A 25,559-nucleotide genomic window follows, 5' to 3' on the forward strand; every position below is an offset into this window, starting at 1 on the left:
TATATTGATGGGGCATATCCTCTAGTAAATTTCTGAGAAAGAATGCACAGAAGGTAAAATATTTTTGAGAACTTTCAGGTCTGAAAATGTCTTTTCATAACTCCCTCATACTTAATTAAGTCAAGCAGATACAGAGTTCTGAAATGAAAATAAATTTCCTTCAGAAGTGTCTTCTAGCTTTAAGACTTGATTTAGAAAAGTCTGAAATGACTGATTCCTGATCTTTTATGTGCAACCTACTTCTTCCTCTTTGGAAACTTGTAGAATTTCTTTCTCTTTGGTATTTTGATACTTAAAAATAAAAGTTTGTGCCTGGCACTTGACGGGCGTTTTTGCTTTTTTGGTGGTTTGTTTTTTTTGTTTTTTTTGAGGTAACACTGGTTTATAACCTTCTGTAAGTTTCATGTGTACAACATTATATTTCTACTTCTGTGTACCCTACAGCGTGCTCACCACCAAAAATTTAGTTTCTATCTGTCATCAAACAGTTGATGCCCTTTATCTATTTCACCCTCCCCCTCCGCCCCTTCCCCTCTGGTAACCACTACTCTGTTCTCTGTATCTATGTGTTTGTTTTTATTTGGTTTGTTCATTTATTTTGTTTTGTTTGTATATTCCACATATGAGTGAAATGACACAGTATTTGTCTTTCTCCATCTGACTTATGTCACTTAGCATGGACCCTTCAAGGTCCATCCATGCTGTCACAAATGGCAAGATTCCACCTTTTTGATGGCTGAGTAGTATTCCAGTGTGTGGAATACACATCTTCTTTATCCATTCATCCATTGATGGACACAGGTTGTTTTCATATCTTGTTACTGTAAATAATACCACAAGGAACATAACAGTGCATATATCTTTTTGAATTAACGTTTTCGTATTCTTTGGTGCCTTTTTAATCTGAAAATATGTCCTTTGGTCCTGGGAATATTCTTCAATCATATATTATTGAAGACAGTTTTCCTCTGTATCACTGTGATCTCTTTCTAGAATACTAACTTATTTGTTATGTGACCTCCTGGACTGATCCTCAAATAAAAGTTATCTCTTCTCTCAAACATTCTCCTTTGCCTTTCTGCACTACTTGTTAAGAGATCATCTCAACTTCATCTTCCAACTCTTTGCTTGAGTTATTTCTGCTATCATATTTAAATTTTCAATAACTGTTTCTTATTCACTGAATTTTTTATATCATACTGTTCTTGTTTCATGGATTCAACATCTTCTATTATTTCTGAGGTGAAAATAATACCCTTGTTGAAGTTTTCATTTCCTTGGTCAGTCTCTAATTTCCATGTGAGCCAATGTTGTATGGTGCTACATCAGTAAACCACCCATGTTCCCACATCTGCCGTTTCCACCAGATATTTTTCTCAGACATGCTGCACTAAAAGGACATGCAAAGGCAGTCTAAGGAATGACCTGCACCTGTTTAGGGAAGCACTAAGGTCCTTTTGACCCCACTAGGCTCAGCAACTAGGACCAAAGAGAAACATTCAACTTCATATGTTTTTAAAACCTGCCTCTCTCTCTGCTTTTCAAAGCTATTAAAACAAAAGAGGCCTTTTCTGCAAACAGACAGGTTTCATCTTGTGAGCCAAAATCAGGAGCTGGCTTCAGCTAGCGTCACCTGCATCTCCAAGTTTATTTAAATCATCTCAATTTGACATCTCACGTAACGCCTTCTACAGGCTTCTCCCTGCAGGGTTGGGCTGTATCTAAATTGTAGCTTCATGGTCCTCTCCAGAAACACTTGTGGTTTCCTTCTGTGTTAACACAACCACTGAGGCTGGGCTCCAGAGATGTAAAGATCTGCTGGTCTCTGACTGAGATGGGCAGCTTCATAATTATGTTTGTTCAGCACTCTCCAGCAAAGCTAAGCCAGATTCCAAGACTTTGTGTGTCCTGTACTGTCTGCCTTCCGTGATACATGCCATGAGACAGGTATGAGCAAAGTCTGGTAGCTAAGAGACTAAGGAGAGGTTCTAAGAGTTGTGGATATTAAGTGGATATTAAGTCAACAAGAAATTAAAAAACAAAGACAAAAACAAAAAAAACTCCTGGTCTGACTATTAACAATAAGTGCCTCAGCTAAAGATTCTAACTTGGAGACCCAAAAGGAGGTTGTCTCATATTTCTTTAATCTGGATTTTTTTTTTTCTTTTCTTTCTATAAATGTTGGAGAGCCTTGGTGTTCATCCTTAGACAATCTCTCATTTTTTCCACTGACCCTCTCTGTGATTTAATCCAGTGTCATTAATTTATAAAAATATTCTATATATTGATTAACTCCCAAATTTATATCTCCATGCCCAAACCAAAACTGAATATTCACCTGTCTAGTCAATATCTCCATTTAAGTCTCTAATAGGAATCTCAAACTTAACATGTTTAAAACCGAGTTCCTGATCTTCTCAAAAACCCTATTCCTAGAAGATGCAGTCTTCCCCATCTCAGTTAATGGCCATTCTCTACTTCTAGTTGCTCAGTTCAAAATCTAGCAGTCATCCTCAACTCTTCTACTTGTATTGTAGAGTGGATATTAAACCTGATTAATCTTTGTATGTCTGTAAAATGTTTTATTATGCTTTCAAATCTGAATGAAATTGAGAATTCTTCATTAAAACTTATTTTCACTCAAAAATTTGGAAAAACAAATTTTTCGTTTGTGTTCTCTTTTCTATGGTTGTAAAACAAAAACACTGGCATCAGTTTTATTCTTGTTCCTTTGTGATCTATGTATTTTTCTCTCATGGACTTTCAGAACTTTGTCTTTATTCTAGATATTCTAAAATCTCACAATTATGTAAATAGATGTTGATATTTTTCAGTCATCTTGCTTCATACTTACAGAACCCTTCTAATCTGAGGACAACTGCTTTTCATAGTGAGTAATTTTCTTCTATTAGTTCTTTCATTATTTCTTCTGATCCATTCTTAGCTCACTGCTTCTAAAACTTCTCTTAGCAGAGATTAGAACCAGAAGATCTCTCTTTTACATTGCTTAACTTTTCTTTCAAGCTTTCTATTTTTTATCTTTCTGCACTATATCCTGCAAAAAAATACTCAGCACAATCTTCCAACTCGCTAATTTGCTCTTGAACTGTGTTCATTCTTTTCTTCAACCTATCTATAAGATTGTTCATTTTGAAGATCTCTGTTTTTTAAAAAAAAAAATGTTCCTTCTACACAAATATGTCATTCTCTCTTACCTCTTTAAGAGGTACCAATGACACTTAAAAAAGTTTCTTTCTGTTTGCTTACTTATGTTAGATTCTTCTATATACTGATTTTTGTGCTTCCCTTCCATAATGTTGGCTTTCCTGAAATACCTATTGATTCTTGGTTGTTGCACATGTAAGAACTCTGTCAATCAGTCTATAAAATGCTATTTCTGTTTGCCGTAGGATGTTTTTTTGTGACCACAGAGAGGAAAAACAGCTCAAAAGGGTATGTTAATAGTTCATCTTCTGAGCATAGGAGGTCCTAGTTCCTCCAGGGTATTTCTATCCCCTTTAAGGCTCTGACCTAAATTTATAATCAGTGTTCCAACTAGAGGGCATCTGTCTCTGCTACCTGGCATAAAAGTTGGACTGTTGCTCCAATGCCTCTGTACTCAACCAACCACACTGACAGTTCTCTTAGGATCTTGAAGCACCATTATTATTACCTTTTTTCAACAGTCTTCTCCTGAATATGTTTTGAGTTAACACTTTTTCTTTAAATTGATCCCAATGGTCTTCTGCCCTCCAGATTCCTCACACTAGTCCTCCCAGAAAGGAACCCTTTTACTAACAACCAGCTTTGCTGAAGTTACTCTGTTTAGTTTTTAATCTTAAATTTTTTTCTATTTTTTACTGCACTTTCTAAGGATTTGAGGTGATTCTAGGTAATCCCTTAAAACTGAAATGAATTTCTTTGCTATTTCCTCAAATAGTCTTAGGTTATCCTGAAAGTCACCACTTTCAACATAATAGTTCAATACAATTGTCCTCTAATGGAATGATGGGGAACTGATTTTTAAAATACAACTGAATGTTTTAAAATTCATTAACACAAATTTAAAAAGCTAATGTTATCGTTTTCATTTACCTTTCCATTCACATTCTTAAAGTATATGAACTATATAAAAAGATATATATATACATCATAAACACCTACTGTTATATAACACATATATATATAAAAACTACATTAATTAACATTTAAGTAGAGCTCACCTTTTTTCATTCATATAATATACGTTAACTGCCCACTAGATTTAAAAAAAACAACAACTGGACAACACATTGCCTTCTGAGATATTATTTTTTTAATAATCTAGGTATCTAAAACACATTTCCAATTCTCAAAATTTGGTAATAATGAACCAAGAGCTCTTTGAATGGGTAAACAAAAGAAAGTTTAAATCATATAAACAGATATTAAAGATAAGGCAAAAAATAGCTATTTGCATTAGTCCCTAAGGTGGTAACAAAGTCCTTCAAAACAGAGATGCAGCAATCCTACTCACCCTAATAGGTCACTTACTACACTGTAATTGCTGCATCTGCTTATAAAAACAACAAAACCCAGAATACTATTTTAAAAATCATAGATTTTTTAGATTTAGAAAGGATTCAAAGGACTTGCATTTGACCCCCAAACCTACTACCCATTAGTTGATGCCTTCGATAAGTTACTTAAAAGGCCTAGTTTCCTTAACCATACAATAGGGATAGCATTATCAGCCTAGCATTGTCATAAGGACCAACAAATGAGTAAGTATTACCTTCTAAACCAGGATTTCTCTTTTCATTTTAACTCATGATCTTTTTTAGTAAACATCAAAACTTCTCTACTATTTTGTACTGGAAAACTAAAGCAAACTTCCCCCCAGATGTAATACTGATTGTGTTTTTCCAATTTCACACCGTCCTATCTAAATCTACTGCCTCTCTCTACCCTTAATCCTATTAAACAGCCAGCACCACCAACCTTGTCAATCTCCTCAGATAAGAAAACTAAGGCCAACCAGAGAGGTTATGTGACTTCACCAATGTCATATACTTAGTTAACAATAAAGCCAAGACTCTGACTCCCAAGGCAAGTGTTCTTTCCACTTCATTAAATCTTAAAAATACAATGCTACACATTATCTCATCTGAGGTTTGTAGATTCTTTTAAATCTACTTACTCATAGGCATGGGGAAAAAAACTAAACACAAAGTTATTTTGGAGTATTTACCTTTCTGCATGCAGGACAAAGCCCATTTTCATCAGTGCGAATTCGATGCCAACAAAATCGGCAAATCTGGTAGCCACAGGTGCAAGGGAAAAAGTTGATATCATCTATCTCCAAGGGCTCCATGCAAAGAGGACATTCCACAGGGTCTTCCTTCACATCAGGACTGCGAGACATCTTCACGTTTATTAAACAGCAGCAAAAGTTTATAATAATTTAAGGGAGAAGGAGGTTCAGCGCTAGGAACTAAACTGTAGAACTTCGAAGACCTGCATAAGAAAAAACAAAATATACTGCTTACTACTGAAAAAAATGGCATATTCAATGATCAAGAATCAAATTTCATAAAAAATTTGAAAAATATTAATCAGATCAATTTTTGCTATCTCAGAAGATGGAATTCTGTATATTCTTCATGTCAAGATAAAAGGTGTAAGGTTGTTAAATTTTTTGATTCAACAGAAACAGAAAAGAACTTCCTTTTTTTAGCTAAAACATTTAATACTAACCAGTACTAATCATAGCATATTTTAGGGGAATAAATACTATACAGAAACATCTTCACCTTAAAACATACTCTAAACTGTCTTATCTTTCACCTAAAAGCTAGTAGTAATACTGCCACATAACTAAAAGAGTACTATAGTAGTCTAAAATGTGTCCTAATTTACAAAATAACACTAATGAAGAGCAGTTTCAGTTACCTGTAATTACATGTTAATATCAAACCATTACCACAGAAAACATAAGACCTGAAAAAAATGCCATAGAACCTAATTGTTTACAATTAAATATGTATTAATATGCCAATGAAAAATTCACTTCTGGGAAAATACACACGTATTAAACAAAATTAAAATATTCCTTTTTATTATAGAAATGCTACAAAAAGCCTACAGAAAGGGGGAAGAGAACAAATAGACCTCCATGCCTCAAAGTCTTTTTAAAAGTTAAATAATTTATCTTTTTAGATTATGGAGAATTGAAAATTTTCAGGCTAAAGTCATTGTTAAATTAAAACGCTATGTCAAAATAACAGAGATTTTTTGTTTGTTTACATAATTTGACAACTAACTCTAAAGTTTACATGAAAGAGTAAATGCATGAGACATGCTTTGAAACTTTTGTGGAAGAAACGTGGGGATCTGCACTATCAGATACTGAACTGTACTACAAAGCTACAGTAACAAATAATTTGATATTGGTACAAAAACAGACAAAAGATCAAAGAAACTAAATAGAGAATCTATAAACAGAACCATGAATTAATGAGATTTTAATATTTGATAAAAGGGACATAACAAGGGCTTCCCTGGTGGCGCAGTGGTTAAGAATCCACCTGCCAATGCAGGGGACATGAGTTCGAGCCCTGGTCTGGGAAGATCCTACATGCCGCAGAGCAACTAAGCCCGTGTGCCACAGCTACTGAGCCTGTGCTCTAGAGCCCGTGAGCCACAACTACTGAGCCCGCGAGCCACAACCACTGAAGCCCATGAGCCTAGAGACTGTGCTCTGTAACAAGAGAAGCCACCACAATGAGAAGCCCATGCACCACAATGAAGAGTAGCCCCTGCTCATCGCAACTAGAGAAAGCCCATGCACAGCAACGAAGACCCAACGCAGCCAAAAATAAATAAATAAATTTATTTTAAAAAGAGGGGGGGACATAGCAAATCAATATGGCGAGGATGGACCCAATTTAAAAGCAGTAACAGGATCCTGGTCTATCCATTTTAAGAAAGAAACAGTATATAGCTGTCTCACACTGCAATCAAAATAAATCCCATATGATCTGTCTGAAGAGCTATACATTGAAATAAACTATTAAAGTGTTAGAAGAAAATAGAATTTTTAAAAATCTTGGGATACAGAAAGTCTTCCTAAGCAGAAACAGAAATTCATAAAAGATAGATATGATCAACTTAGCAATGTGAAAAGAAAAAAACAGACAAATTAAAGCAACAGAGTAAAGCAAGCAACAAGAGTAAAGGATATATTCACTGTATACAAGAGTCACTATCCAGAATATATAAAGAAATCTTACAAGCAATTTTTAAAAGGCAAACAAGTCAAAAGAAAAAATGAGAACAGAATATGATGAGTAGTTCACAAAAGTATTACAAATGATTACAACATATGAAAAGATGATCAACCTCTTTAGTTAGTAAACAGTGAGGTAGGATTTTTCCCCCACCAGCCTGTCAAAGTTAGTCTCCCCGAAAAGCAGAGATTATCACTGATCTAAGTTCCTCTTTACAAAGGGAAATGGGAGCACAAAGAGTACCTTGCCTTAAATTGCACAGCTATTAAGTGGTGCAGCCTGGATTCATTCCAGGAAGTCTTAGCCCCACATCTGTGCTTTTAACCACTCCCTTAAACCACCTTAGACTCTATCCTACATAAATACTCACACATGTGCACCAAGTACTTTGCTGTATGTTTTGCAGCATTGTTCATAAGCGTAGAAAACTGCAAACAATGTTAACTATCCATCAGTTGGCAAATCATTAAGTAAATAATGATATAGCCTTAAGGTTGATGTGTGTTGAATCAGAAGATGTCTATTACACAGGATTTTTTAATTTGTAAAAGTAAACTGGAGACTAACGTAAATATATACTTCCATGTAAATATAAAAACTCTATGTGTATATATTTGATTTGTTTCTCGAAGAAAATAAAGCACATTGAAGGTTATACACCAAAATGTTATCCATATCACAAAAGACAAAATGGAGGTACTAAATTTTGAAAATCTGTATTATCTGTATTGCTACAACAAACATTTTTGCAATTCAAATGGCTAAACTTAAAAAAAGAAATTATTTTCATCTTTTAGGAAAATTAAATCTGACTTTTGTTAATAATTAGAAGAAAAATAAAATGAAATATCTTCTTATGAACCTATAATTATTTCAAAGTATAAGTTTTTTAAAAAGAAAAAAATGGTATATGTATTTATAAACAATTCAGGAATCCTGGTCTGCAGACCCAGTTTTGCCACTATCAGTTTCCTCATATATAAAATGAGGGGTTTAATCTTATGGTTACCAAGGGGGAAAGGGGGAGAGGGATAAATTGGGAGATTGGGATTGACATATACACACTACTATGTATAAAATAGATAACTAATAAGGACCTACTGTATAGCACAGGGAACTCTATTCAATACTCTGTAATGACCTATATGGGAAAAGAATCTAAAAAAGAGTGGATATATGTATATGTATAATTGAGTAACTGATTCACTTTGCTGTACAGCAGAAACACAACACTGTAAATCAACTATACTCCAATAAAAATTTAAAAATAAACAACCAAACAAATAAATAAAATGAGGGGTGTTAAAGACAACGCAAAAGTAAGACTGCCAACTTCAAAGCCCATGTCCTTTCCAATATGGTAAGACAGAAGTTATGATTACTGAAGGCTCAGTCGCATATTCTTTGGTATATAGTGCAAATGTCCTGAAACTAAAAGTGACATTACTTTTTCAAAAATTTAAATTCTACAGGAAATCTCTACTTCATTATCTAAGTTCTTGTTCTCTATATCACCTGCAACTAATAACACAACACGGTATAAATTCTTTTTTTTTTTAAGTTACAAGATTTATTACTTACAAATCCCAGAAATGGGGGAGGGACGCGGGGGGACCACAATTAGCTGGGGGAAGGGCAGTCCTCCACTTCAGGTTAAGAGTGAGCCAGAGACAGAGAGCAGGGTAGCAAGCATGTGTTGGTTGGGGCAGACTTTTCTTGAGCTCAACTCTAAGCGGTCATTTTTTTTTTTTAATAGATCTTTACTGGAGTATAATTGCTTTACAATACTGTGTTAGTTTCTGTTGTACAACAAAACGAATCAGCCATATGCATACATGTGTCCTCATATCCCCTCCCTCTTGAGCCTCCCTCCCATCCTCCCTATCCCAACCCTCTAGGTCATTGCAAAGCACCGAGCCGATCTCCCCGTGCCATGCTGCTGCTTCCCACCATCTAACTGTTTTACATTCGGTAGTGTATATATGTCGATGCTACTCTCACTTCGCCCCAGCTTCCCCCTCCCACCCCGTGTCCTCAAGTCCATTCTCTATGTCTACCTCTTTATTCCTGCCCTGCAACTAGGTTCATCAGTACCATTTTTTTTTTAAAGATTCCATATATATGCGTTAGCATACAGTATTTGTTTTCCTCTTTCTGACTTACTTCACTCTGTATGACAGACTCTAGGTCCATCCACCTCACTACAAATACCTCAATTTCATTTCTTTTTATGGCTGAGTAACATTCCACTGTATATATGTGCCATATCTTCTTTATCCATTCATCTGTGGATGGACATTTAGGTTGGTTCCATGTCCTGGCTATTGTAAACAGACAACACAGTATAAATTCTGACATACATAAAAATGCTCCTGCATCATCAAAAACCTCCCATGTAGTAAGTGTACAAAATAAAAATCATACACTCAAAATCATGTTCAAAAGTTCCTTATCACTCATAAAGTGCTGTATACATGGTTTTGTACTTAGGACCCTGTTCAAAAGATTTGTATAAAATACACTATAGTGGGATAGGGAGGGTGGGAGGGAGCCTCAAGAGGGAGGAGATATGGGGATATATGTATACATATAGCTGATTCACTTTGTTATACAGCAGAAGCTAACATAACATTGTAAAGCAATTATACTCCAATAAAGATGTTTAAAAAAAACCCCAAAACATAGGGCCACTACTGTATAGCATAGGAAACTCTACTCATTAGTCTGTATTGGCCTATATGGGAAAAGCATCTAAAAAAGAATGGATATATGTATATGTATAACAGATTCACTTTGCTATACACCTGAAACTAACACATTGTAAATCAACTAAACTCCAATAAAAATTAAAAGAAAAGAAAAAAAACACTATAAAATGTCAAGAACTGCAGCTGCTATGGAAAACAGTTTGGTGGTTCCTCAAAAAGTTAAACATGGAATTAGCATCTGATCCAGCAATTCCACTTTTGGGGATACACCAAAAGAACTGAAAGGAAGGATTTGAACAGATACTTGTACACAAATATTCATAGCAGAATTATTCACGATACAACCCACGTGTCCATCAACAGATGAATGGATAAACAAAATGTAGTGTATACATACAATGAAATGTTATTCAGCCATAAAAAGAATGAAATTCTGATACATGGTACAATGTGGATGAACCTTAAAAACATTATGCTAAGTAAAATAAGCCAGTCACAAAACACAAAAACTGTATGATTCCACTGATACAAGGTAACTAGAATAGGCAATTCATTGACACAGAACGCAGAACAGAGGCTGGGAGGGGGAGGGAGAATGGGAAGTTTTTCTTTAATAAGTACAGAGTTTCTGTTTGGGATGATAAAAGGATTTTAGAAATAGAAAGTGGTGATGGTTACGCAACATTGTGAATGTACTTAATGCCACTGAATTGTACGCTTAAAAATACTTAAAATGACAAGTTTTATGTTACAAATATTTTACAATAAAAATTAAAAATGAAAATATAACTATACACACTTAAATGCAATATGTAATAAACAGCACTTTCGAAAAACCTTAAGTATTTGGTTGCTTTATTTAATTAATCCTTTAATTTTCTGCCAATGTGGCAGTGAATTTGTGATAAGTTAAATGTGTGTATGATGCAAGTCCACTGAATAGTTACATAGAAATTACATTCCTGAACACATTATACACCCCAAATTATATGTACACTATAATTACACATAAGAGAAAAGCTATTTATAGATATGAAATATACACACACACACTTTGAATGGTAACTAGAATAGCATCTTAAGTTTCCATAAAAACCATAAATTCAATATATACATAACTATAAACTAACATTTTTAAAAAACCTATAATAAATTTACGTACAATACCACACAGCTTATATTTTACTTAGCCAATGTTTTATAACTAGAAATTCTTGTTTCTTTAACAATCAGTCCATTCTCAATAGAATGGAAGCTCCAGGAGAGAAGTTAACTGGTGCATCACATTTACGATGGTATGCCAGGCAGCTACAACATGACTGGGGGTAAATAGTAAGCACTCATGTATTTGATGAATGAATAATAAATAAAAGGAGGAATGAATTATTTTTTATATGTCAGTTTTGACTGACAACACTCTTCAAAAGTAGGAAACAATGCTCCAGGTTGTTCACTGTTTCTGAATTAGGCATATACTTCACAAAGCATGTTACTCATATAAACTACACAAAGGCAAAAACAGATTGAATAGTAGCTATGAAGAGTTTGCAAGTGAAAGAGCAAGGTAAGTCAACTGACTAAATATCAGCACCAACACCTCTTCGCCTTTTTAAATTAAATACCAAAATACCAATATACATATACCATGAATGTACATTTACAATGGAACTTAAGACTGCCTATACCCAAGTTAGGAAGGCAGGAAAGCTTATTTATTTTCTCATAGAAATAAACATCTCGTTTAGACATTTTCTCATAGAAAAAAAATCTACCTAAGAATTTAAAGTCTCTCTCATAAAAGGTTAAGCTGCAGTTATACAAAAAAATTGATTATGTGGGGCTGCTTTCTACCTCCCCACCAATTTGTTCTTTATTCAGTAACTTATTTGTACTTTATATTCTTTTTTTTTTTTTGGCCGCACTGCGTGGCTTGTGGGATCTTAGTTCCCCAACCAGGAACTGAACCCGGCCCCCGGCAGTGAAAGCACCAAGTCCTAACCGCTGGACCTCCAGGGAATTCCCTGTACTTTATATTCTTAAGATGTAAATAAAAATCAGCATACAAGTCATCTCACATAATATATCATGTCCCCTAAGTATCTTCTGCAGGAGAAGGGGTAGATAAGGGTGGAAGGAGACAAACAATGTTTTTCCAATAGAAAGCAACCTCCATGAGGACAGAGACTGTTTCACTTGTTAGCGTATCCAGAAATCCTAGAAGAGTTCTTGGCAGATAGCAAACACTTAACAAGTATGTGTCAAATGGAAGGAAAACAAGAAAGAAGGGATGGAGGAAGGAAGGGAGTGAAGGAAAGGGAAGTACCTATTCATTCATCCATAAATGTGTAAGCACATATTGTAAGAGTCACTGAACAAAACTGTGCTAATCTTTACAAGTCTACATGTAGCAAATACACATTAGACATAGTAATAGAGTTCTGTGAACACCTCACTGAAAAGGCAAAGGTTTTTCTATTATGATGTAACACTATTAAAAAAAGTAATTTCTAATTTGCATGTAGTATTCATTTGCATAGTTAGAGCAATGTGATGTTGATTTGGGAGAACTGTTCAACAAAATCCACCAATTTATCAGCTGTACAAAGACAACAAGATGACAAACCATTTAAATCAAAGCCATAAAGAAACGCAACTGCTGCATACAAATGTATTTTCAAAAAGCTAACACTATGAAAATATAAATGTATAAAAAAAATTGAAGATGATCATTTTGTGAAAAATCAATTTTAAAGAAAAAAGGTTTGTGACAACTTTCCTTTAAATAAAAAAGTTTTCAAACACATTTAAAATGGTTCAAGTAAAAATATCTAATTCAAGCCAATTTGGTAAAGATCTCTACTATGAAAAGCATAGTAGGCAGAACTTAACAATGATTAGTCTTTTAAAGGGGGAGAGAGTTTAAAAAAAAAAAAAAAGAGCACATTTAGGCTCTCTTATCAAGAAAGCTAACTGGTTATTCTAATTGTACCCAGTATACCAATAACATTACTTATTATTCTCTCTAGGTAAAAAGTTTTAACTTTATTAGAAAACTTAGATGGCTGGCCACTGAAGGTTTTTGCCATCTAAAAGTTCGTTTTTACCTTCATTCACTCAGTGATTCAATAAATAGTTATTAAGCCCTTGTTTCAAATTCTAGTCTAGGTCTTTGGGATACTTTAGTGACCCTAAGAGGCAAATATCTCCACCTTTGTTTCCTGTTCTAATTCAAAATCTAAACAAAAATCATAATAAGTCAGTAAATTATGATAAAAGGTTAGAGAAGGTACCAGAGTCAGGCTGCAATTTAAATGGGCCAGTTGGAGATTTCATTGAAAAGGTAACATTTAACAGAGGAACCTGAGTAAGCCATGCATACACTGAGAACAGACCAGGCAAGGAAAAAATCAGTAGAGAGACCCCAAGAAGGGAGACTGCCTGCAATGCTTGAAGAACAGCAAATTCAGTGTTTGAGATAAGGTCAGAGCGATGTGGCGGTCCAGGAACTGGCAAGGGTTCATCATCGGCCATTGGAATAGCTTTGGTTTTTTTTGCAAAATAACATGAAGAGGACCCGAGAGTTTTAAAGAGAGGAATGGCGTGGATTTGACTTATATTTTCAAAAGATCTCTGTGGGTTCCACTTCCAGTGTGACAGTGTAAGGAGCTCCATGAGCTCATTCCCCAGCAAAACTGCTGAAAACTATTTAAAACCAACCATTTAAACTATCCAGAAACGATGCTAAGAGCATAAGGCAAATGAAGAAACGCTTATTCAAGAAAATCTACTAAAACTCAGGAAAAACAACAATACTATGTGGTATCTGACTAAAAACTGTTCTCTCTCTCCTTCCCTCCCCCTTCTCAGTTCAGTGAGACTCAAACTTCACTCCAGGCTGGTGCTGCCAAGAACACAGGGTTACCACTCAGAGAGCCATCTTCCTGGGAGGGACAGGACATTAGCATTTCTCATCCTGCCCAAAGCTACCTGATGCTGAAGCTAAAGTTCCACATTAAGTGCAGCCGATAGATGGAGGCTCCCCTCTTCCACACAACTGCCACTCATGGGAAAGAGGACCTATGTTGTTGCTGCATGTTGAAAATACTACGACCCAGACTGCCCTCCAACCAGCTACTTCATAAAGCTGGGGTCCTGCACCAGGAAAGGCAAGACAAGACTTGAGGTTACTGTATACCCCTCCAATGAGTGCTCAGTTACTAAACTGGGAGTGTCACACGGAGAAAAAAGTGCACCACTGCCCCCCCTACTCAATGCCAGAGCTTAGCCAGAGATTTTAACAGGAAGGTAAAGCAAGTCTTAAAACAGATAGCTCTGAATCTCTTCCCAAAAAACTGACTTCATTTGTAATGGTGTCTGAAGTCCAAACCTAAGCACAATCTCAAAACCATGAAGGCTGTAGTGAAAGACAACTGGGAGGAGAGTCAGACACAGGCTGAACTGTAAACCAGCTACTTTGCAGAAAAGAATAAGGAGAATCAGGTTCTTAACTGCTGGGATGAACCCTCCTGGGGTCAGAACAAATTTCAAGCTCTGACCTCAACAACTATGCCTTCAAGTGAGCTCAATTTTTTTTTCAATCAGGCTGAGTAGCAATTTATGTCCTAGGGCATTGTTGAGCAGTCAGCGGGCAATTTGTGGAGTTTAACATCTGGGTGTGGTCAATGAAAGAGACAGTGGAAGAGGGCCTTGCCCAAAACACTGTCATCCCAGGATGCATGTGGACATACCCAAATCTGCACACCCCAGGAACACCAACAGACGCTTAACACTGCAAGAGGGAAACAGACTTCACTAAATTAATCCACCCAGTCACTAAACAAATAAGCAAATAACAATAACAAACCCTGGGAAGGGTAGGAGGAGACTAGTACCCAGAGTTGCTATAATATTATATAAAATGTCCAGTTTCCAACCAGAAATTACAACTGTGCAAAGAAACAAGAAAGTATAACCCATACGCCAGGAAAAAAACAGGCAACAGAAACTGCATGTGAGAGCCACCAGATGTTGGATTTAACAGACAAAGACTTCAAAGGAGCCATTTTAAGTATGTTCAAAAAACTAAAGGAAACCATAATTAAAGAAGTAATGTATAATGATAATGTCACATCAAATAGAGAATTTCAATAAAGAGATAGATGCTATTTTTTTTAATGGAAATTCTGGAGTTAGAAGTACAATGACTGAAATAAAAAAGTCACTAGAGGGGCTCAAAGCCTGTACATGTAGACTGGCAGAAGAATGAATTGGTGAAAGAGAAGATAGATCAATAGAGATTAAGCAATCCAAAGAACAGAGAGGGGGAAAAAATGAAGAAAAATGAACAGAGCTTCAGAGAAATGTAAAACACCATTAAGCACGTCAACATACACATCATGGGAATACTAGAAGGAGAGAAAAGGAAAAGAAGAAACATATTTGAAGAAACAATGGTATAAAAATGAAGAACTATAGCTACACAACAAAGATGAATCCCAGAAATACAGTATTGAACAAGGAAGCAAGAAGTAGAATATAACTGTGCTCATACAAATTTCAACAGATAAAAGAAAACTTTTAGAGATGCACATAAGGTGATTAAAAAGTCAGGACAGCAATTGCCTCTGGGTGAAAGGGAGAGGGTTATGAAGAGGTGAACAGGAAGACGTGTGTATGCTTGGCGGGGGGCGGAGGGGGGTGGTGTGTGTTCTGAAGTACTTGAAATATTCTATTTTTTTAAATTCAAGTATAGTTGATTTACAGTGTTGTTAGTTTCTGCTGTACAGCAAAGTGATTCAGTTATACATATGTATACATTCTTTTTTATATTCTTTCCCATTATGGTTTATCACAGGGTATTGAATATAGTTCCCTGTGCTATACAGAAGGACCTTGTTGTTTATCCATTCTATATATAATAGTTTGCATCTGCTAATCCCAAACTCCCAATCCATCCCTCCCCTACTCCCCTTCCCCTTGGCAACCACAAGGCTGTTCTCTATGTCTGCAAGTCTATTTGTTTTGTAGATGGGCTCATTTGTGTCATATTTTAGATTCCACATACAAGTGATATCATATGGTATTTGTCTTTCTCTTTCTGACTTACTTCACTTAGTATGACAATCTCTAGCTGCATCCATGTTGCTGCAAATGGCATTATTTCATTCTTTGTTATGGCTGAGTATATTCCATTGTGTATATATATGTACCACACCTTCTTTATCCATTCATCTGTTGATGGACATTTAGGTTGTTTCCATGTCTTGGCTATTGTAAATAGTGCTGTTGTGAACATAGGGGGGTGCATGTATCTTTTTGAATTATAGTTTTGTCCAGATATATGCCCAGGAGTGGGACTGCTGGACCATATGGCAACTCTATTTTTAGTTTCTTGAGGAACCTCCATACTGTTTTCCATAGTGGCTGCACCAACTTACATTACTACCAACAGTGTAGGAGGATTCCCTTTCTCTAAACCCTCTCCAACACTTGTTGTTTGTAGACTTTTTAATGATGGCTATTCTGACCAGTGTGAGGTGGTACCTCATTGTAGTTCTGATTTGCATTTCTCTAATAATTAGTGATGTTGAGGATCCTTTCATGTGCCTGTTGGTCATCTGTATGTCTCCTTTGGAAAAATGTCTATTTAGGTCTTGTGCCCATTTTTCAATTGGGTTGTTTTTTTGTTGTTTTTGAGATATGTGAGCTGTTTTTATATTTTGGAAATTAAGCCCTGTCAGTCGCATCATTTGCAAACATTTTCTCCCAGTCTGTAGGTTGTCTTTTTATTTTGTTTATGTTTTGTTTTGCTGTACAGAAGCTTGTAAGTTTGATTAGGTCCCATTTGTTTATTTTTGCTTTTGTTTCTATTGCCTTGGGAGACTGACCTAAGAAAACATTGGTATGATTTATGTCAGAGAATGTTTTGCCTACGTTTTCTTCTCAGATTTTTATGGTGTCATGCCTTGTATTTAAGTCTTTAGGCCATTTTGAGTTTATTTTTGTGTATGGTGTGAGAGTGTGTTCTAACTTCATTGATTTACATGTGGCTGTCTAACTTTTCCAACACAACTTGTTGACGAGATTGTCCTTTTCCATTGGATATTCTTGCCTCTTCTGTCGAAGACTAATTGACCATAGGTGTGTGGGTTTATTCTGGGCTCTCTATTCTGTTCCACTGATCCATGTGTCTGTTTTTGTGTTAATACCACATTGTTTTGATTACTGTAGCTTTGTAGTATTGTCCAAAGTCTGGGAGGGTAATGTCTCCTGCTTTTGGGAATTCTGAGTCTTTTATGGCTGCATGTAAATTTTAGGATTATTTGTTCTAGTTCTGTGGAAAACATCATGGGTATTTTTGATAGGGATCACATTAAATTTGTAGATTGCTTTGGGTAGTATGGCCATTTTAACAATATTCTTCCAATCCAAGAGCATGGGATTTGACTTTGCTCACCTTCTTTGACTCACCTTCAATGAAATATTCTATTTTAGACCTGGGAAGTGGTTACAAAGATGTTTGCTATATAATTAAAGTCTACATGTTCTACATGTGCATGTTTTATGTTTCTGAATATACAGTTCTTACTTTTTTCAAAGTCTTAAAAGAAAAAGATAATAGCTGCAATTTTCCAAGAATGGTTAAAAATAACCCCCTGCCCCAGAAAGCACAACATAGCCAAGTGAGATCAATAAATCCACACCCAGACACAAGACAGTAAAACTGCAGAACACTAAAGGCAACAAGAATCTCAAAAGCAAACATTTAAAAAGCACCCTTCACCCAATGAAATGATAATTAGACTTTACAGCAGATTTCTCAATAGCAACAAGTGAAGCCAGAAGGGAAAGACAATATTCAAGATTCTGAGAGAAAATTACTGTCAATCTACAGTTGTGCTCCTTGAAAACAATAACCCTTAAGAATGAAAGTAAATGATAAAACAACATTTTTTGAGATAATCGAGCTTTTCACATGGACTGGTTATTAGAAGACATTAGTTAAATATGATAATAGTATTGTGTTTATTTTGTTAAAAAGCTCTTCTACAGGAGATACATTCTAAAGTATTTACAGACTTCATGGTATGATATTTTAGCAGGAAAGGAGGCACAGAATGGGGAAGCGATGAAATTAGAATAGCAAAAGTCCGTAACTACGGAAACTGAGGGATGGAAATAATTGGGTTTCACCACACTATTTGGTCTACTTTCACATATGCTTAAAATTTTCCATGATAAAAATAACTGATTTTAAAATAAGGCTAAATTAAAATTAAAACAAATAAACAAAAATAGAGACAGTTTACCAGTAAGAGACATCCATTAAAGGAATTTGTGAAGATATTCTTCAGGAAGAAGGAAAATGATCTCAGAAGAACAGTCAGAGATTAAAGAAGACGGTGAGGAAAGAATATAGTAAAAATATATGTAAATTGAATCATATTTCTATAGAATATTCTATTTCTGTATAAAATAATATAACTTGTTGGATTTAACAAGGATAAAATAAAACATTAAACAACAATAACATGCCAGTTGAGAGAGGACTGATATAAGATAAACTGCTGTAAGATCCAACTTTAAGAGCAATACAAACATTAAAATTTCAGGGATAACCACGTATTCCCTAAGATTTACTAATTGCACTTCCTTTTATCTTTTTTAGAGAAACCAGTGCACATTTTAATGAGGCACCATGTACAAATAGTTCCAGCACTGTTTGTAACAGCAAAAAAACTGGAAACCTAAATGTCCATCAAGGAATTCCCTGGCGGTCCAGTGGTTAGGACTCCGCGCTTCCACTGCAGGGGGCACGGGTTTGATCCCTTGTCAGGGAACTATCCGGCATGCCACAGTGAGGCCACATGCACAAAAGAAGTCCATCAATAGGAAATGGCAAATTTATGGCATATCAACAAAAAGAAATACTACAGCAATTAAAAAGACTAAGGTAGATCTGTACATACTAACATACTGAATGAAAAAAGCTTACTGCAGGTACTATATGACAGTTTTTACATTAAAAAAGAAACCATATGTTTTCTTTATATACAAACATACAGATGGTCTTCAACTTATGATTGTTCAACTTGCAACTTTATCATGATGCAAAAGCGATGTGTGTTCGGAGAAGACAAAACGTACTTCGAATTCTGAATTCTGATCTTATCCCAGGCTAGCGATATGCAGTATAATACTCTCCTGTGATGCTGGGTAGCGGCAGTGAGCCGCAACTCCCAGTCAGCCACATGTCCCAGTTAGCCACACCATCAGAAGGGTAAACAACTGATACACTTGAACCATTCGGTACCCAGATAACCATTCTGTTTCTCGCTTTCAGTACAGTATTCAATAAATTACATGAGATATTCAACACTTTATTATAAAAAAGGTTTTGTTAGGTGTTTTTGCCCAACTGTATGCTAATGTAAGTGTTCTGAGCACATTTAAGGTAGGCTAGGCTATGCTATAATGTTCGGCATGTTAGGTGTACTAAATGCACTTTTGACTGACAAGATTTTCAATTTACTGGAATATAATCCCATAATAAGTCAAGGAAAATATATAATTTTATATGCAAAATCACAGAAAAAAATTAAACACAAGGTGGTAATAGTGGCTACACCTATGAAACAATGGGATGAAAATGGGATGGATTGGAAACTTGAGCCTTGTCTATGATTTTTGTAAAGACAGGCTATATTTATGCATTTCTTTATAACAGCAAATTAATTTTAAAAAATAACTTTAAGGACATTAAACTTTGACTTCTTTCCGTTTAAAGACTGTGTCTATTGTGTTCAACACTGTACCACGGGCAAATGTATAGCAAATAATAGGTTCCCACAACTGGGAGAGGTGGAGGGAGATATGGAAGAGTGACTCAAAAGAAATATATCAAAGTAGCAGACTTTTATCACTTAGTAGAGCAGTTATAAGTAGCTTCTTTTCTTCCTTTTATTTTCTTCTATTTCCCAATTTTTAGAAAATAAACATTTATATTTACAATGGGAAAAGCTATTTTAAATTAGTTAAAAACTAGGTACAATTGACAAATAAAAAGAAACAAAGTGATGAGATGAAAAAACTTTTTAATGTATAATTAGAGAATTAGCATTAATGTGTTTCCTATTAACTTAATGCTCTCTCAGAAGGCTAGGAGTATAAAAAATTAAAGACCTAATGAAGGTCTTATTAATAAGATAAAATCAAATCTGTATAAAATCAAAGCAGAGACTAATTAATGTGCCAATTAGTTCTCTGCCATACTTGGGCAGGTTGTCAACAGAAGTAGTTGCCTACATCAATGTATTTTCAATTCAGGACAAAGAACAGATTTATTTGGGGGAAGGTGCCTGGTAGAAGTGCATGCCTATTTTATAGAGTTTATAAGAACTGACCCAGAGACTATCTGAAACAAATGCATCCAGGTACCAAAAGCTTAAAACCCTCCAAGTCACTCTGGACCTATTAAATTAGTTCTTTTAGAGAGGCTTCTGTATATCAATTTACAATATACCAGTAGTAACAGATAAGATAGAAAAAAATTAATCCAAGGAGAAATACTAAACTGAAGTGCAAGGGCCAGTATCATCCTCCCAGAATTAAAATAATAATAATAATAATAATGTTTATTAGCATGGTTAAGTGTGACCTTTTCTTTACCCAAATCTAGATTCTACCATCTCCTCAATTCTGATCCCAGATCACATGGTGCCAATCAAATGCTCCTCTTCCACCATGAGATCATTTCCAATTCAACCATCCCTAAGTTCTTTTATCCTGCCAGCACTTTGGTGTTCCCACTTCATGTCAAGCACCGACTAATAAGGAAGTACATCCTTTCAATTTTTTGTCTGGGTGAGACATAGAAGGGTACAGTAGACAGGAAAGATATGAGATAATCTGGTTTAAAAGTGCCTTTTAAATGGAAAAATGAATTGTAAACATTAATGCTAAACAAATACAGGAATCAAGCTTATATATGAATACTCCCGGAATTGTCAGTATTATGTATTTGACTTCTAGATTTATTACCACGCACCCCACCCAGGATAAAATTCAAAGATTAATAATAAGGGTATTTAAGGAGCCTAAGATACAGAAATAATAGCTAATAATTCTCCTTTAAAAAGAAGACAAAAATTAATGTTTCAATTTGTTTTCTTCCTCCCTTATCTCGAGGTGTGTCCTGCTTCTATTTTGACACAGTAAAATCCAGAATGGTAACAGTTTTACACTATAAAGCCAAGTAAAAATAGCACACAGTTCAGAATCCTCTGTACATGTACAACTAGTTCATTCCTACTTCAAACAGAAAATGTTAAGCAAACTGTATTTCTGGAGAAAGTCTCAAAGAGAATGTGTGTGTTGGACTGTTTTAAATAATAAAACATTTTATAAACAATAAAGGACCATTGTTACACGACATTAGATCCAATACAATAGTAAAACACACATCATTACCCCCCAAGAAAAGAATTATGTAAAAAAAAAAAAAAAAAAAGTGGCTTCAAATCTGCATAGAAATGGAAACTCATTCAACCAACTCAAAGGCTGTGTTTCCAATGTGCTTGTTTTAGTAATCTTTAAATTGCACATATAAGGGAATTCGCTGGCGGTCCAGTGGTTAGGACGCTTTCACTGCTGGGGCCTGGGTACGATCCCTGGTTGGGGAACTAAGATCTCGCAAGCCGCACAGCACGGCCAAAAAATAAAATATAATTAATTAATTAATTTGCACATATAAGTATACTCTATACACATACTTTAAAAGTTCATGATCGACTACAAGTGAAGCAATTTAGAAAGAATGTTATACTCATTTTTTGCAGCCAGAATGGTCTATTTAAATAATTATACATCTCAGATGGTTTCATGGAATTTAAACCTATAGGTTAAAAAAAATGACTAAAATGTATGTGCATGTAAATTCTGAGATAAAGGATACACTGTTTACTTAATTGTGGAATGGAAAACATATTAACTCATCCATACCATTGCTATCTTAGAAACTAAAAGCCCCATTAAAAAATGTAACACTAAAAGAGAAGAGGTGCTAAACTAGGGGTCAGCAAATATTTTTTGTCAAAGGCTAAATGCTAAATATTTTATGCTTTGTGAGCCATACAAACTTGCAATTACTCAACTCTGATGCTGAAATGCAAAGGCGGTTACAGACAATACCTAAATAAATGAGTGTGACTGTGTTCCAATAAAACTTTATTTATGGACACTAAAATCTGAATTTCATTTAATTTTCCCATATCACAAAATACTCTTATTTTTTCAACCCCCTGAAAATTTAAAAACCATTCCCTTAGACCTTACAAAATTAAGCAGCATGGACCCCTGCTCTAAACTAACATGGAAACCTCACAAATCTGAACATGAGTCTTAAGTCTTGGACTGCTTTCAAATCTATTTCTCTCAACCTTCTCCCTGAGGAAATCTTTTTAGTATTTTATTAGGCAAATGATTTCCCTCCACTCTAAGCATTTACTTTTACACGTCCTGCTGAGTTGGCCCTAGTATGCTGTGAGAAAGAAACTACTAGCCCTATTTTTAAGATATTACAAATTCTTTCTGCATCTTCATACTCTTAACTATAAAATTTCACAAACTTGAAATAATTCGGGGACACAGCCTTGTTTTCCAATTAGACAAAATTCAGGGAATAAATACAGTAACTGAGAAATACTGACATGAAATACTTACCTACCACATGACAACTACAATGAAACCAAGATCATTCTCAATAATACATGTTGAAGCATTAAGTAAAACTGTCCCTAGTGATGTTAACCAACACTTACTAAACATTTACAAAATGTTCCTGATGTTGAGGGCCCCAGTAAACTTCTAAAAACTCATACTATCTGTATATAAAAATACAAAAAGTGAGAAAATTATCCAGAAATTTAGAATTGGGTGCAGTTTCATATTTCATAGAAGGAAGAAATTCTGTTGGGGGTGCAAAAAGGAGTAATAATGAAAATAAAATATGAATACCGAAAAATGCAAGAGCAAAGAAAGTAAAGGTATGGAAGTGAGATAAAAAATTATTAGAGTCTAAGTTATGTTTTAACAAGAAAGGAGAATAGCCAAAGGTAGAATACTGAGTTTAGCATCACAAAGGAAGCAACTGGGTTTTATTAAAGAGAAGAGAAAACAGTTTATATGAATAACAGTGGTGAGGGATGCAAGGAGAAAGAGGGAATAAAAAAGCAAATAATCAAAATAGAACATTAAAATTAAGTCACCATTTAGTTACAATCCAGCTCCAATCATTTTTGCAATAGAGTTGTAGTCATTATATAGAAGTATGCAACCATTATCTTCCAATTATTGTAAAAATCACAGTATACCTATTAAGGGGAAAGTTTAAGAATCAAGCTGGTAATACAAATAATATGCATGCATAATAAACTGCTGTAGATAACTGTAAACTCCGTTACTACATTTATAATCTGTGAAAGGGTCAACTTTTGATAATGGCTAGAACTTCAGCACTTATCCACCAATTTGGGGGGACGAGGCAAATTACGGTAAACTGTTTGGAACACCTACAATGCTTCTAGAAGGTTTAACACACAAAATAAGAATTGCTTTTAAAAAAGAAAATTCTGCTTTAAAGCAATAGAAATGTATAAGAATACATTAACCAAGCAGAAATCTACATCAAACTAAGAATCAGAAAAGAACTAGCTTGAAGCTTCTGAGTAGCAACCTAGACCACAACCTACTAGGTGAAAAAAAATTGCTCAAGTAGCAAAATTAGATTTATAAGATTATGTCTCCTAAACAAAGACTAATAAGCAAATTAGCCTTACAGTAAGGAACAAGTATAAAGTGCTCTGTAGGTATAATTGAAAAGAAGGATGAAGTTCGATAAAATGGGGAGGGAAGGAGAAAAGGAGAGGAAAAACAGACAAGAGGGAACTGTATCATAAGCTTATTATCAAAATCTGAGTAAAGAAAACAACAGATCATTCTCATGAAAACATAAATACAAAAATCCTAAGTACAATATTAGCAAATCCAAATTCAACAATATTAAACTAAGTAGAGTTTTCCCAGCAGTGCAAGGACTTCATAATAGGGAATTATTTATCACCTCAAAAGGTCAAAACAAAAAAACTGTCCACCTCCAGAAATACTAAAAAGTCACTTAATAAAACCCACTATCTTGTCCTTATGAACTCTCTTAATAGGAATAAAAAGATTATTCTATAACGTGATAATGGATATCTACCCCAAGACATTCTAATGATGAAATGTTAAAGGGATTCCCACTAAAATCAGGAATAAGGTAGGATGCTGACTATCATTACTATTAACATTATTCCAGAAGTTGTAGTCAATACTATATAAAAATTTTAAATTAAGCAATATTATTATATGTAAAGAACAATTAAAAACAAAATGTAGAAGACTAACATGTATTACCAATATCATAATGAAATGGGAACATTATTACAGATACCATAAGAAGAAGTAAAAGCATAAAAAGAAATGCCTAGATTCTGTAAAAACACAAGTTTCTAAAACTGACCCAAGGGACTTCCCTGGCAGTCCAATGGTTAAGACCCCACGCTTCCACTGCAGGGGGCACAGGTTTGATCCCTGGTCAGGGAATGAAGATCCCACAAGCTGCGGGGCATGGCCAAAAATAATAAATAAATAAATAAAACTGACCCAAGAGGAAACAGAAAATCTAGATTGTCCTCTAAAGGTTAATGTAATTTAATATATATTTTAAAACCTTCCCAGATGGCTTCATGGGTAAATCCTCAAAATATTTTAAAAATAAGTAATACCAAACTTAGACAAACTCTTTTAGAGAAGAGTGGAATAGGAAACACTTCCCAAGGCATTTTATGAGGCAGCACACTGTTATCATAACCTGACAAAAACATGACAAGAAAAGAAAATTACTGAACAAGAATCTTCATGAACATAGACCAAAAAAATTTCTTTAAAACTTAACAAACAGGGCTTCCCTGGTGGCGCAGTGGTTGAGAATCTGCCTGCCAATGCAGGGGACATGGGTTCGAGCCCTGGTCTGGGAAGATCCCACATGCCACGGAGCAACTGGGCCCGTGAGCCACAATTACTGAGCCTGCGCATCTGGAGCCTGTGCTCCGCAACAGGAGAGGCCGCGATAGTGAGAGGCCCGCGCACCACGATGAAGAGTGGTCCCCGCTTGCCGCAACTGGAGAAAGCCCTCGCACAGAAACGAAGACCCAACACAGCCATAAATAAATAAATAAATAAATAAATAAAAAGAAAATAGCCACTTAAAGGACAAAATTAAAATTAAAAAAAAACAAAACTTAACAAACAAAATATACCAAATATATTAAAGGAAATATATCATAACTGTGATTATCCCAGGGATGCAAAATTAATTTAACGTTCAAAAATTAGTCAGTGGATAAGTGTACAAACTGCCAAGGAGAGTATACCAGGATGCCAGTGACACTGAAGAATAGAATATAATGTCAAGCAGACCAGGTGTGAAGATGGGCCTGCACAACCCACGGCCTCAGTGAGCAAGTTCATGTGAAGATGAAGTTGC

At 35.1% G+C, this 25,559-nt stretch overlaps 1 protein-coding gene across 8 annotated transcripts in view; it reads right to left on the minus strand.

Moving 5' to 3' along the window:
- Positions 1-25,559, minus strand: part of CNOT4 (CCR4-NOT transcription complex subunit 4) — a 143,713-nt gene that overhangs the window by 77,795 nt on the left and 40,359 nt on the right. For all 8 annotated transcript variants that reach the window (XM_082472987.1, XM_082472989.1, XM_082472986.1 and 5 more), the window contains one exon: positions 5,231-5,496. In XM_082472987.1, coding sequence (XP_082329113.1) covers positions 5,231-5,404 — 174 coding nt within the window. In that variant the 5' untranslated portion in view covers positions 5,405-5,496. The remainder of the gene's footprint in view (positions 1-5,230; positions 5,497-25,559) is intronic.

The sequence above is a fragment of the Balaenoptera physalus genome (assembly GCF_965194825.1).
Source record: "Balaenoptera physalus genome assembly, chromosome: 8".
NCBI classification, from domain to species: domain Eukaryota; kingdom Metazoa; phylum Chordata; class Mammalia; order Artiodactyla; family Balaenopteridae; genus Balaenoptera; species Balaenoptera physalus.